We start from the raw sequence: 16,024 nt of genomic DNA on the forward strand, positions 1-16,024 counted from the left end.
GAAAATGGAAGACATACAAGACCACTGATAATCTCCCTCGATCTGGGGCTCCACGCAAGATCTCATCCCGTGGGGTCAAAATGATCATGAGAACGGTGAGCAAAGATCCCAGAACCACACGGGGGGACCTGGTGAATGACCTGCAGAGAGCTGGGACCAAAGTAACAAAGGTCACCATCAGTAACACACTACAACGGCAGGGAATCAAATCCCGCAGTGCCAGACGTGTTCCGCTGCTGAAGCCAGTGCATGTCCAGGCCCGTCTGAAGTTTGCCAGAGAGCACATGGATGATACAGCAGAGGATTGGGAGAATGTCATGTGGTCAGATGAAACCAAAGTAGAACTTTTTGGTATAAACTCAACTCGTCGTGTTTGGAGGAAGAAGAATACTGAGTTGCATCCCAAGAACACCATACCTACTGTGAAGCATGGGGGTGGAAACATCATGCTATGGGGCTGTTTTTCTGCCAAGGGGACAGGACGACTGATCCGTGTTAAGGACAGAATGAATGGGGCCAAGTATCGTGAGATTTTGAGCCAAAACCTCCTTCCATCAGTGAGAACTTTGAAGATGAAACGAGGCTGGGTCTTCCAACATGACAATGATCCAAAACACACCGCCCGGGCAACAAAGGAGTGGCTCCGTAAGAAGCATTTGAAAGTCCTGGAGTGGCCTAGCCAGTCTCCAGACCTCAACCCCATAGAAAATCTGTGGCGGGAGTTGAAAGTCCGTGTTGCTCGGCGACAGCCCCAAAACATCACTGCTCTTGAGAAGATCTGCATGGAGGAATGGGCCAAAATACCAGCTACTGTGTGTGCAAACCTGGTAAAGACCTATAGTAAACGTTTGACCTCTGTTATTGCCAACAAAGGTTATGTTACAAAGTATTGAGTTGTATTTTTGTTATTGACCAAATACTTATTTTCCACCCTGATTTACGAATAAATTCTTTAAAAATCCTACCATGTGAATTCATGGATTTTTTTTTCACATTCTGTCTCTCACAGTTGAAGTGTACCTCTGGTGCAAATTACTGACCTCTGTCATCATTTTAAGTGGGGGAACTTGCACAATCGGTGGCTGACTAAATACTTTTTTGCCCCACTGTAATTGATGCAAGACAAAATACAAAATGCAACTCCACCACTTTAATAGCGCAAAAAAACCCATCCATTTATTTTCACTTGAACAAGTAGCTGTTTTTTATGTGCATTAAAGCTATATAAAAATTTAACAGTGCAAATGCAAATTCCTTGCTGACAGTTTAACCAAAGGGCATTTCCAGTAGAAATGTGCTGACATATCCTGAGCATAACCATGTATAATATCCACTAAAGTTAAAAAGAGGTGCTTTGCAACATTAAACTGCAGTGTGCCAAATAAAAAAGTCAAATACGTATTTTTCGGACCATAAGGTGCACGGTATTATAAGGCACATTAAGCGAAACAAAGCAGTCAGATAAATCAAACTTTATTCAACTCATTCTTCTTGCTTCCTCCACTTCTGTACCATTGATTCATTAATGCTGTATTCTATCACAGCTGCTCTATTCCCATGTTGTCGCAGTATATTAATGACTAACTTCGTATTGTGGATGGATTATCTCAATTGTTTTCCTGACTGAAGGTTGGTTCGTTTACAGCATCCTGCCTTGCAATTGCATTTGTCTCTAACCATCGGGAACCCTCACGTTAACTTTTATTGAGTGGAAAAGTGTTAGCGTTTATCCTGCAGCTTCAATGTTTATGTTATGCTAACATAGCTGTGTCAGTAGCGATCATGTAGCACATCATTATAAAGCAGCTAGCCCAACTTCAGTAACCCTACAAACATCACTGCTGTTTAGTTCCCTGTCTTCATTTAAGTTGGAAGTGACAGCACAGCTGTACATTTGAATTTTTTTCAGAAATCTGTCAGTCAGAACATGGTATATCTGCTTAGGTAACTAGCGAAACTAGCGAGTTAACTTCCGCTAACTTCCTGCTAACTTCTAACTCCGTTAAATGTGATAAATTCTGTTTTCATGCATGCCTGGATGTTAAACTTAATTATTACACCTGGTAAAGCTGCAATGCTGATCATTTTATTAAAGATGAAAGAATTTAGACAGTTTTTAACTCTCAGTGTGCCGCAGTGTTTGTTTGACTTTGGGATCTGAAGCAGATGGAGTTTTGGACCCAGATTACTCCCAGATTTACGAGCACCTTAGTCTGAGAAATACAGTAATAATGACGGCCCGCTTGCATGTTCTACAAAAAAATGTGCTTTAGTGGGTATCTGACGGACAAACACCAAACCAGTGCCACACCACTGAAGTTGCACCATTTTCACAAATCAATTCTGCTTCATCCGTTTCATTCAACAACCTGCTTTCCCCCTTCTCATTCTCTGTTGCCGCCATGCTTTTTTGGCCATGTGCGTATGAAAACAAATGCACTGCATGCGCGTTTTACCCATATACTATCACGATATTTTATTTTCTTATCGTTGCCTAACATTATACCGGTATTACCGTGAACGGTATAATATGGCCCAGCCCTACTACATGGCCCTGTGCAGTTCCTCTAGCCACACCCAAGCCTGCTTACTGCCACACCTGTTCTCAATCAAGAAATCACTTAAATAGGACCTGCCTGACAAAGTTGCGTAGACTAAAAGATGCTCAAAAGCCAGACATCATGTCACAATCCAAGAAAATTCAGGAATAAATGAGAAACAAAGTAAATAAGATCTCACAGTATGGAAAAGGTTATAAAGCCATTTCTAAAGCTGTGTGACTCCAGTGAACCACAGTGACAGCCATTATCCACAAATGGCAAAAACATAGAACAATGGTGAACCTTCCCAGGTGTGGCCGGCTGAACAAAATTACCCCAAGAGCGCAGCGACGACTCATCCAACAGCTCACAAAAGGCCTCAGAACAACATCCAAAGAACTGCAGGCCTCTGTCGCCTCAGTCAGTGTTCATGACTTCACCATAAGAAAGAGACTGGGCAAAAATGGCCTGCATGGCAGAGTTTCAAGATGAAAACCATTCCAGCCGGACTTTATTTAGACGATGTACTCAATGACCATAACGGATGGACCATGGTGGGGTATTCCAACCCATTTATTCACAAGTTACCACAGACATATCGTAATAGCTGTTCGCTTTCCAGCTAGATGCTAATTTAAAGATGGATGGAAAACAACTTTCTCATTAACTTTTTCTGGTGAGCAAACAGTAGCTGTTCGATCTTCCTTCCCGGATTTTGCCCGTTCCGAATTTCAAAATAAGAATCTAATGAACATTATAAGGTATAATTTGTTCAGGGATATAAGCATTGGAATAATATCAAATAGAACAAGTAATCTGGGTCATTTACACTCCCACCAAATCATTAGTGTTCCAAATATCATAACTTCATAAACATAGGAAGAGAGAACACAAATGATTTCCTAATACAAAGAATGACCAACCAACAGAAGCCCAGTATGCAAGAAATGAACTAGTCATTTTCCAACAATATGACTAGTTTTTGAACTGGCCGTTCAAGCACTGACTGCTTGGTGAGACGTTCACCATTTTTGCCAGGTTTCCTGTCCCCTAGACATAGCTTTACTCTCCTAACCAGTCCATCTCTGTCCATTGTAGTTTCTAAGACTCTGCCCAACCTCCATTCATTTCTGGGCAAGTCTTCATCCTTCATTATGACTATATCCCCCATCTGCAGGTTTCTCTTTGGGGTTTGCCAGCGTTGTCTGAAGGCAATGTTGGCCAAATACTCTTTCCGCCATTGGCTCCAGACTGCTCACCCATTGTACGTGGCACCATGTCTTTCTCACGTACATATCTTCCCTTATGAACTTGCTGGGGGGAGGAAGGGCAATGGTAGACTTCAGGGTAAGTAAGTGGTTTGGTTTCAGTGGCTCACGACTGTTGGGATTGTGTAGGTTTTCGATAGTGAGAGGACGACTGTTAACTATCGTCATTGCTTCATAGAAGAATGCTTGGAGGGAAGCATCAGGTAGGTTTTTAGGTGAGAGTGCAAGGGTCGCATTGAGAACACTCCTGACTGTTCTAATTTGACGCTCCCACACTCCACAAACATGACTTGACCCAGCAGCATTTAGGATTAAATCACACTGCTTCTTAGAAAGGAAGTTAGTCAGTTTATCACCATCTAGTTCCATGAGGGCTTCCTGCAGTTCATTCTTGGCTCCTAAGAAATTACTGGCTTGGTCAGATTTGATCTGGCGCACGGCTCCACTTATAGCAATGAAGCAGCGCAGTCCAATTATGAATGTGTCTGTAGATAGGTTCTCCAGCATTTCAATAATAGGAGAAGCAGGTGAAAAGGAGACTGTATCGTTTTCGCACACTACGTCCTTGCTTGCTATAGAAGGGTCCAAAGCAATCCATTCCACAGTGGGTAAAGGGTGGAGATGAATTTACTCACTCTGGAGGGAAATTGGCCATTTTCTGTTCTTCTGTCTGTCTCTGAAGCTTTCGACAAACTACACATTGGCGAAGATAAGATGCAACCGTCCTACCAATTCCTGATATCCAGTAACCCCTTGTCCTGATCATACTGAGAGTCATCCCCTTGCCTTGATGCTTGACTTCTTCATGACAGTATGCTATGATCATCCTTGTAACATGATGTTCCTTTGGAATGATGGTAGGGTGTTTGACTGAGAGAGGAAGACTTGAATCACAGAGTCTACCTCCAACCTTAATCACACCATCGCTGTCCAAGAATGGGTTGAGGCGATGTAGCTTGTTATGAGGTGGCAGCTGACAACCTTTCTTCAAAAGCTGCACTTCCTCCGAGTATGTTTGTCTCTGCAGATTTTGATAATGAGGCACTCTGCTTCTTCTCTTTCCTGCACTGCAGAGAAACCATTTGACTTATCCTTGTTGATCCTTCGAAGAATGCCAGCCACTGCACAAACGGCACGAGTCCAGGAAGAGAACTTTGTTAGCCAATAGGTAAGAGAATCTTGTTCTACAGTTTCCGTGTTTAGAGTCCGTGTTTCCTTAACTTCTGGATCTCCGACTGACAGTTCCTGGAGCCACCTCTTCCAAGAGGTCAACTCCCCTTTACCATAGAAATGCAGGGCCGGTAAACCAGTTCGATGATATTAGCTCATTGACAAAACAACCTCTAGAAGCACGATCCGCAGGATTCTGGTCGGTAGGGACGCATCTCCATTGCCTTTGATGCGTGTAGAGATATATCTTCTGGATACTGTTGGCTACAAACGTGTGAAACGTCGAGCCTCGTTATTCATGTGCCCTAGTACAACCTTTGAATCAGTCCAAAAATGCTCTTCAATGTCCGCATATCCAAATTCTTCCTTCAAAACATTGCTGGTTTTCACAGAGATGACTGCAGCCGTCAACTCTTATCTTGGGATTGTGGTGACCTTTGTTGGGCCACACGAGATTTGGCCATGACTAGTGCACAGAGAATGTCTCCTTCTTCATTGCTAAGCCTCAGATATGAACACTGTCCATAACCGGTTGTACTTGCGTCGGAGAAGTGATGTAACTCACGTTTGATAACCTTTTCGAAATCTGCTGGTGCGGAACTTCGGGGTATATTTATTTCTCCAAGTTGTTGAGGTCATTTTTCCATTTCTCCCACCGTGGGCGAAGTTCATTGGTTAGAGGGGTCGTCCCAACCTGTTCCATGACAGCACATCTGCTGCAGCACTTCCTTTCCAATGAGCAAAAAGGGGGCTACGAGACCCAAGGGATCGTACAGGGATGCAACAATGGACAATATGCCTCGACGCGTTGCAGGCTGTTCCTTAAGATTGGTGCTGATCTTCAGGCAGTCTGATTCAACCACCCAGGGCACAAAGTCTTCTGGCTTCTTCTGCCAACTTAATAGCCTTCTCTGAGCTGTCTGTACTTATGACTCCATCGTCAACATAGAAATTTCTCAGAATGAACTGAGAGCTTAATGGGTATCGGTCTTTATTTTCTGTTGCCAAATGCTTCAATCCGTAGTTTGCACAACCAAGCGATGAGGCTGCGCCAAAGATATGCACCCTCATCTTGGGGCTGTGCACCGAGATCTCCTTTCTTTCACCAAAGAAACGCAGGTAATACTGGTCCGACTTCCTCACATGAAATTGGTGAAACATTTTCTCTATGTTGCACATCAATGCAGTGGAGTGCAACCGGAAGCGAAGGAGTACGACGTTGAGATTGTTCATCAGGTCAGGATCAGTGAGCAGATGATTGTCCAGACTAGTTCCCTGGTACTTGGCAGAGCAGTCGAACACCACACGCAGTTTGCCTGGCTTCTTGTCATGGAATACACCGTGATGAAGTATGTATCATTTTTCGCCCTCCTTCCCATCATTGTGGACTTCCTCTGCATCACCCTTTTTATGACCTCCTCCATGAACTTGACATACTGTTATGTTGCTTTTGCTTAGCAACATAAAGGTCTTGATGATTCCCAAGACTTTTGGGAAAATACTTTGTGGACTGACACAAGTTAGACTTTTGGCATTAAAGTAACACAGCATTTCAGAAAAGGAACATCATGCCAACAGTAAAATATGGTGACGGTAGTGTGATGGTGTGGGGCTGTTTTGCTGCCCAAGACCTAAAAGAATTTCTGTAGTAAATGGAACCACAAATTCTGGCGTCTCCCAAAATGTCCTGAAGAAAACGTAGGCCATCTGTTTGTGACCTCAAGCTGAAGTGCACTTGGGTTTTGCAGCAGGAAAATGATCTAAAATACACCAGCAAGTCCACCTCTGAATGGCTTAAGAAAAACAAAATAAAGACTTTGGAGTGGCCTAGTCAAAGGAGATCTGCAAATTGTTAATAGTTTGTTTTAAGCCCCTAAGAAAACTCTGATATTTTTAACACTGAGGCAAGGACAGTAAACAATGGCAATGGCCCAGTCAAAGTCTAGACCTCAACTTGGTTAAAATGCTGTGGAAGGAAATTATCACAGCTGCGAATGCCCTCAAACATCAATGTTGTAAAGAACAGTGTGGCAAAATTTCTCTACAACAATGTAAGACACTGATAAAGCCATACAGAAAATACTTATTGCTAGTAAAGGTGGTTCCACATACTATTACATCATAGGGTGTACCTAGTTTTTTTGGGTTTTTTTTGTTTTTTTTACAGACGCTGCTTCTCCCATCCACTCACAAATTGCTGCTCATATTGAAAGAGGGATGGAGGGTGGGTGAATAACTTTTTACACCGGTTTTTGTACGAGACTGTCAAGCAGAGGGGTTGCCTAACCCTCTATATCTTGCTCATCTAGCTGAATCTCGACTGCACTGATCAGGTAATATTCTGCACTTAATGCTGGCATTTAAGAATCATTTTCCCCCCACAGGCAAAAATAGTGCATGACTTGGCATTTTAAAGCAGATAATAAAACTTTCCTTAAATACAGCTCTCATCTCAGAGTGCTTTTTAGCTGCCCTTAGTGGAGTCAATTATCTCCCCACACTTGCTATTACTGAGACACTCTGAGCACCTTGCGCCTGAAAAGGTCTGTACACCATACTTTCTCAAAAATGTCACATTTTTAAATGCCTCTCAAATGTAGACCCTGCAATATCAGAAATGGCACACACGTGGTTTCTTTCATCCATTTGTTGCTTAACCAAGCCTCTTCACCGGGCCTGATGAATTCAAAGTGAATAGTAAATATCCTTCAAAATCAGAAACCATGTAGCCTGTTGTATACTGATGAGTTACTTTCCAAAGCAGAAATGAAGATTGTTATGAACAATGCTTTGAACAGACGCTAAATACAAGTGTTCTTTCCTTGCTAACATAATAGAGGAAAAAATGCTTGTATTACTTTGTCATATCAGTACTTTTGTTACCATGAAATGCGGCCCTGCTATTGGCCTAGAGGTTCTCCTATTTGATTGTTTTAAACTAACCGTTAGTTAGTTTATGTCTTCTTTATAATCAGCATGTTGTGGTTGGGGATAGCATTGAAAAATGTTAAAACAACAGAGATACATTAGCTTCTGAAAAATGACTAATCTAGGCAAAAAAAGGTAACTGAAGAAAAGAAAACTTTCATTTCATATACACTGTCTTTTGACAATCAATTTAGCTTTGCTCATACAATATGAAACTCTCTGAAATTCTGCTTTTGATTATTTTGACTTACTGTCTAAATAATTAGGATGAAATGATTCAACCTCTCACTGATCATTCAAATCTAACCCCACACAGAAGTTTGGCTCTCAACTGCCTAAAGAAATCATCTGCAGTTAAGAACAGAATTATGTCTTAATTCACAAGGCTGATCATCAAATCAGCTTGGTATTTTATTTCACTTAATCACTCTAATTTAGCTCTTTTTAATGCTAGACAGTCTATTTCAGTAAATTTATTTTGTATACAAGTGTTTTTTAGACCGTAGTAACTGCAGTGGCTTTAAAATGTAAAGGTAATTAAGAGGCAAGAATTGTATCACTTTTTTTCCCCACGTAGAAGTACTTCATGTGTTGGAAACAGGATTGGTTGTTGTAAAGAATTCTTTTGAATGGAACCAGAATCACATTAGTATCACTGATATTATCGGTAATTAAAAAGTGCTTTCTACTCTTGCTGATCACGCCAAGTGCTTTTGCACGATAAGCCCAATTCATCCATACACAAACACTCAACAAAACCTTTTTCTATGGAGTGTAGTAGGAGTAAGTTGATGGATTAATTGTGTGTCTTGTGTGTGAGATTCAGTGTTTCCACTATGACCTTTATAATTCCCTACCTCTGCAACAGAATCATTAAGGAAGTATTTGCTCCATAGAAAAGTTTAGTAGAACTCCAGAGTAGATTTGAAAGATATGAAAATTCAGATGTACTTATTAATTAGTTCGAGAGGCTGTCAAACATATGCAATGCAATATTATTCCATACAAACAAACAACTAGACAAAATCTAAACCAAAATATGTGGGATAATCTCATTGTGATAATTCATAAATGTATATTAAACATATACAAACTTAGTATAGAAAATAAGGAAATTTGTGTTTGGTTGATGTTTGTTCTAACAATTCTTCTTGGTAATGCATTTTATATTGCGTTAGTTGTTTTCCATGAAATGGTGCCACATTTTTCAGGAAAATGCATTTGTGGGTTGAAGAGTTGAAGAGCAGGGTTGATCATGTGAGTTGCACCCATTAAATGCTATGCCATGCTTGGAGAAAATTCTCTTGAGTTTCTCTGATAAACTGCTACATAAGGAATGACAGTGTTCTTCCGTTCGTCATTCTGTTTCTCCCTAGTTGGTGTGACCCTCTTTCCTGTGCATCTTTTCCAATTTGATAATGGCCCAGTTGGAACAACACATTTTGAGAGCTTTCTTTAAAAGGGTGTGTTCCTTTTCCTTCCCTTTTGCCTTACAGGAAACTTTATCTGCCTGGTGTTGTAGGGTCCTGATTATCCCAGTCTTGTGTTCCAGAGGGTGGTGGAAATCAAAGAGCAGGTACTGGTCTGCCTTTGTGGACTTCAATACACTTCAATGTTTAGACCCTCATCCTTCTTAATGTGCACAGTGCAGTCCAGAAACAGCTATTATCCTTGATTTCTTCCCTGGTGAACTGTTTCTATCCACTGAGTTGATGTGAACATTGATGGTGACCCAGGTATCATCCACATATCACCAACAGCTTTACTTTCTCCATGTAAAAGTTAAGTACTATAGAAAAAACACCATTAACTATGGCACAATTTAAAGGGAAATAAACAGGCTTTCCAAACATATAAGATTTACTGTGATTTACAACAAAAAAAAAAAAAAATCAACAAACACAATTTCTTTACCTTTGTGCTAACTTTATCTTTAGTATGTACCTGATTTTACTTCAAGTGGAATAATAGAGGTTTCACTGAACTATCCTGACAGTGAGTAGGGAAACAGGAGTTCTCATGCTGATGTTTATAACTATAAATTACTCTAACCCTGACAACGCACAGATGACAAAGGGACCGCTCAATGATGAAAATCATACTGTATAAATGATTAATTAATATGAGAGCGACTTTTTAAAATGTATGAAAGAATGGCCTATAATCAGTTTATTCTGCATGAGTAAGTTATCAACAGTTTTTCAATCTGCATTTCCTCGAATATTAATTAATTAATTAATTAGATATACCTTTATTAGTCCCACAAGGGGAAATTTCATAAGGCTGCCGACCTATTGCACGCAATGGCAGCGGCATCTTACCCTCCGACAATGGAAAATGCACCACATGAGGAAAGATAAGGAGAAAAAATAACTCCCCCCAGAGTGAGCTCCAACAGGGAGATCAGTTTGAGAACAGGAAAAAAACACCTCTGCACATGAAAAAACTCTTAATACACCAAAGAAACACATGACAAGCAACAGGGGTGGGTAAAGGGTGAGAGACAGCCGATTTAGACAGTACATCCGGGCCTGCGTGCGCTGGTCTCCTTGATCTACCGTCAGCATCGGAAGGGAATAAGCGTTGAAGGCGTTTGGAAAGGGAGGGGGGATGAGTGTGTGCATATCAGTGTATATGTATGTGTGTGCGTGTCCAGAGTTCAGCTGAGACAGTGTCCTTCGCCCTGCTGGGCTAAGTAAACAGTCTTCCAGCCAACCTAGGTGGCCTTGCATGGAATGGGAAGGAACAGACTAAACACAGTCGTTATCAGGGTGTTTTGTTCAGCTCCAGCCTTGCGACCGCAGCTGGCGCCAAAGGGGTATCCGCATAAGTGATGGTGCTTTTTACTTTAGTGCGAACAGCTCATATGAATTTCAAAGCAGTTCTACAGTCCAACACTGGTCTCTCAATGTCCCGTTGGAGAGCCGCGAGCTTCGCCATACTTGCGTTCTGTGATGTTGTCATTTCTTGTGCTCAAGGAGCCGATTCTGAGAACTCACGGCAGTGTGCCTCCCCGAGATGTCATCCAATTTGCGCCCAGAGATGTTATTCCGAGCTAGCCCTTCCGAGATGTATCCAGTCTGCAGTCAGAGATCTTATTCTGAGTATTCACAGCAGCCGTAGCCTCTCCAAGATCTTATCCGTGCTGACTCAATGAGCCCATTTTGAGAAATTCACGCCTCTCCCATCGTTCCAATCCCAGCGGGCAGCCTTGTGGGGGTTTGAACAGCCGGTTCCGCTTCCTTAATTCTTCGATAAGTCAGGGCCCAGCCAGCTCCGATCAGCCAGAACCCTGTTACCATGGTTCCGAATAGGTAGATATCTTCAGCACTCAGGCTCACCCAAGCCCAAACTTCTCGTTGAGAAAGGGGTGTCAATTGCATTTAGGGACCAGTTGATCCATAATTCCTCTTTTAGGTTTTAGAGAACAGACTGTGAGAGAATGTTCCAGGGAAAATACAAAAAAACACGAGACTGGACAAGGACACAAGAGGCTAAGCAGGGAAGCTAAGGGAGAGGAGGAGGAGGAGAAAAGTGCGACCGCCTTCGTCAAGAGCAAGAGCAGAATTAATATAATAACAATATTTAATAATGTTACTACAAAAAGCATCAACAACAGCACGGATTCAAACTAAATTTAATTGCAACCTGTCAGCATTTTTAATCATAACACTTCAGCAAATTTCTTTGCTATCCTACTCATTCAGGAAAAATCTGGATTTCGGTGGGTACTGTGACTTTGGACAACCCACTTCACCACCTAGGTTGTGATTGCCCTGCTAAATAATAACGATAAATGGACTGGTTCTTATATAGCACTTTTCTATTCTGAGCATTCAAAGTGCTTTACACAACTTGCCTCATTCACCCATTCACACGAGCACTTATTTCTGTGAATGTGTGTATATATACACACATTCATACTCTGATGGATGCATCGGAGAGCAACAATTTCTTGCCCCGGGATATTTGGCATGCAGACTGGATCAGACGGTGAACAAACACCAAACCTTCCGATTAGCAGATGAGCTGCTTTACCGCCTGAGCTACAGCCATAACACCCTGCTACACTTGCTGAATGTGCTAGAATATGAAATGTGAATCATTGAGTAATTTATGTATTGGTTCTTAAAAACAAACACAGAAGGTCTAAACCACAATTTAAAAATAACATTGATAAACTAGTATTCACCAGCTTACAAACACTTTTACTTTTTATTTAAAATGTCAAAGTAAAAGCACATTTTTGGTTTTGTTTTTTGGAATTATTTAGCTTGATGTGAATTTTTTAACTAGGGCAGTGATTTAAAGGAAATCATTTAAGAATATTATAATGGAAGTCACACGTTAGTGGAAGAACTGCCACTTACTTGTAGATAAATGTTTTATTTTATGAGTTTTTATGTTACTGTCAAAAAGAAGTAGTAGTTAAAATGAAGTTATAGTACCTCTGAACTGTAACTAACAACAGTCCTCAAGTTTCTTTCTGAGTTATACACATAGACTGTATACACACTCACTTTAGATGAGGATGTGTCACACTCCTGGCAGATCCAGCCATATCCTGTCTGCTTGGGTGATTTCTTCAGTGGAGGGTCCAGACACCCAAAGTGATAGCAGAGTCGACACTCGTCACACCTGAGATGCAGACAAAGGGGGGGCACACGTTATGTCCCAGACACTTAAAGCCTGAGCAGTCCTTTAATGATGAGGCCAGTTCAACAGTGATGGATGATGACAAGGCAGGTGTCAGTGAGTGAACTTTGTTAATGTATTCCAAATATCCTCTAATCACTCCATTCCCTTGACCTTACACAATCATTGTCTGCCCAGTGGTTCATATCAGTGTTCAGATAAATACAGGCCTTGGTAGTGCCAGTAGTGCCTGTAAAATCCTAAGGAGCTGGAATATGAGCCCTCTGGTGAAGCAAAAGGGGTCAAATAACTTTTAGAGTATGTTTCACAGAGAAGACATATATTCAATTGCAGCTTTTCAAACCAAAACTGAAATAAACAAAATTAATAGTTGATTTATGAACATAGTTTTTTCTTTTTTGAAAAATTAAATGTTCACATGCATAGTCAAAGGAGCTTGCAAAGAAAAGCGTCTGGACTTCTTTAAGTTACTTGAAGACGTTTCACCTCTCATCCGAGAAGCTTCTTCAGTTCTAAGGTCAAATGGTGGAGAGTCCCAGATATAAACCTAGTGGGAGTATCCCCCCACAGAGGGACAAAAGGACCCCCTGATGATCCTCTAATCACCTGAGCCAAGGTGTGGAACTGGGTGTGGGTCCCAATCAGCCAGAGTTTCGGGTGAGTTCATTGTGAAACCTGGCCCCACCTTATCATGCGAATTCCTGAGGTCAGATGGCCCAGAAGAAGCTTCTCGGATGAGAGGTGAAACGTCTTCAAGCAACTTAAAGAAGTCCAGACGCTTTTCTTTGCAAGCTCCTTTGACTACAATGACCTGGATGACTGAGAACCTTCACAGACATGTTCACATGCATAGAAATCTTGGGTTAGAATCACAGTGAAATTAATTCAGCTTAAAGATTGTAAAGTGGTAACATGGTTCTGTTCAAATTATAGAGATTCAGCAACTTAAACTCCAAAACCTCATTAATTAATTTAGTTTTCTTAACCAGTAGTTAACTGGGCAGAACAACGGTACAATGGTTACCACTGTTGCCTCATAGCAAGGGGGTTACGCACTCACATCTGGTGGCCATCTTGGACCTTTCTATGTAGAATTTGTGTGTTCTGCCTGTGCTTATGCGAGTTCTCTCCTGTATCCTAGCTTCTTCCTACAGTTCAGAGACAATGAATGTAAACTTGAAAGATTGTAACAGGGCTAACACAGACAGACTGGCAACCTGTCCAGGATGAACCCCATCTCTTGCCCTTTGACAGCTTGGATAGGCTACAGCTACTCTTCCCTCACATAGCTAATCACCATTAAGTCACCATTATTGGTAGCTTACTAGTTAAACCCTGTAGATGTTTGAGGCAGAGGTGTGGTCTCTGGCTCCACTGCAGGGGAGGGGTGATGCAGCGGGCTCGAGAGGCAATGCTTTGCAGGCTGGCAGGGCAGCTGTGTACAATGTGGTAATCAACTAGGTTTGGGCGGTATAAACAGTACACAGTAGAAACGATATAAATCTAGCCAAAGATAGAGATTTTGACTATACCGCTGTACCGTGATAGTGCATGTTTATGAGGTCATCAAGCTGTGCCTGTTTTGGTCGAAAGCATCGCAGCGGCTGCAAGCTAGCATGGAGCTTACACTGACCAGTGTGACGTCGGTGATATGGACCTGGTTTGGGTTTAAGCTGTCAGAAGTTGAGCAGAAAAATATCATCTGCAAATTATGCCAGGTGACAGAAATAGCGAAGAGAGGGAATACAAGTAATTGGTTTTATAACCTCAAAATGAAGCACGTTTTGGAATATGAGGAAAACCAAAAACTGCGCCGTCCACAAATGCCCAGTCATTCAAGTGGAAAGAAAAAAGGTGGCCCTACACACCAGCAAACTGATTTTTTCCAAGCCTTTTCTAAAGGCACATTTTACACTTTATTTTAAACAGTTTAGAATTTTCTGTTTTACTGATATTTTTTAATTCAAAACTCTTTGTGCATTTATCTTCATTTTTATTTGTTATTTAAGAGTTTTGTGTTACATTGATTGGAAAAAGATCTGTTACATCTTAAAAATTATTTGAAAAGTTTTGTAATTTTTAATATGTAAAAGATTAAGATTAAAAAAATTTAAGAAAGGTTTTGCACAATAAGTGTTCTTAAAATGGCATGCTATACTGTTCAGTCATTTTGACATATATATACAGAAGAAAAGAATATATCGCGATATATGTCATTACTGTGCATGCTTCAAATTATACTGCAATATGGATTTTAGGCCATATCGCCCAGCCCTACAATCAAGACACCCATGAAGTGCTTCTAGAGCAGTGGTTCTTAACCTGGGTTCGATCGAACCCTAGGGGTTCGGTGAGTCGGTCTCAGGGGTTCGGCAGAGCCTCCATTGTGACATGCACGGCTCATTTTGTGCACCAATAAAAAACATATCTATGTCTTGAATTTGAAAAAAATCATATTTTATTTTTCACTAAAGAGGGGTTCAGTGAATGCGCATATGAAACTGGTGGGGTTCGGTACCTCCAACAAGGTTAAGAACCACTGTTCTAGAGGCACATTAAGACCCTGCTGCCACCCACACTGGACTCCAGTTCACCAATCAACAGATGATGCCATTGCCACCACCCTACATCTGGGCTCTCATCCACCTGGATAATAAAGCCTGGAGAATAACCTTCTCTTAATCCGCTTGGATTCGAGGTGGCCTCTAAATAATATGTTAAACGTGCACTGTTTAAAATTTGCAATACATATGTTCACCTTTCCCCAGGCAATGAGTCGACAAAGGAGGAGGAGGAAGAAGAAGAGGAAGAGATGGTGGATCCCATTGAATCAGTGCGGCAGAAGTGTGCGGAGACAGAACACTGCATTCACACCTGGGAACGTCTGGAGCAATGTGAGACCAGAGTTGGCTCCCGGTCTTCAACGGAGGAGGACTGTACCGAGGAGCTGTTTGACTTCCTACATGCTCGAGACCACTGTGTGGCACATAAATTGTTCCATTCTGTCAAATGAAGCTCTCAGTAATGGACCACTGGCTAATGGCATTCTTCACATATTGTATCGTAAGAAGAACTTGGAGTAAAATACATCCATTTGTGGATCTACTGTATGTTTTAACTTGAAGTGTATACATTATCTGCTCATGTAAAAAAGTATTTAACATGTCAGGGCTGGAAATCTTAACACTTCACGTGACTGGCTGTCACTTGGTGTTCGCTCGCTCTGTGGTACAGTATCACTTCCTGTTCCTGCTCAAACACAGTGGTGTTTCTGAGTAGCTTATTTGCTTAGCAGTTTAATTAACAACTTTTAATACATTCTTTTTTCATAGTATAATCTTCACGTGCTTCATCCGAAGCACACTTTCTGTGTACTCACTACCTAATTTATAGCCAAAGTATCCACTCACTGTCTCTGTACTGTTTCGCTAGCTTAGCTCGTAGCCGACTCGCTAGCACCAT

General features: G+C 41.4%; 1 protein-coding gene and 1 pseudogene across 1 annotated transcript in view; one reads left to right on the plus strand and one right to left on the minus strand.

The window, feature by feature from the left end:
• The window catches only part of phf14 (PHD finger protein 14), a 129,310-nt gene that overhangs the window by 13,412 nt on the left and 99,874 nt on the right, over nt 1–16,024 (minus strand). Inside the window, exon 17 of the mRNA XM_087834494.1 lies at nt 12,427–12,544. Within this exon, the coding sequence (XP_087690620.1) occupies nt 12,427–12,544 (118 nt within the window). The remainder of the gene's footprint in view (nt 1–12,426; nt 12,545–16,024) is intronic.
• Nucleotides 12,634–15,728, plus strand: LOC118455156 (cytochrome b-c1 complex subunit 6, mitochondrial pseudogene; annotated as a pseudogene).

The sequence above is a fragment of the Neolamprologus brichardi genome, chromosome 22, assembly GCF_056152115.1.
Source record: "Neolamprologus brichardi isolate AB-2024 chromosome 22, ASM5615211v1, whole genome shotgun sequence".
In the NCBI taxonomy this organism is placed as follows: Eukaryota; Metazoa; Chordata; class Actinopteri; order Cichliformes; family Cichlidae; genus Neolamprologus; species Neolamprologus brichardi.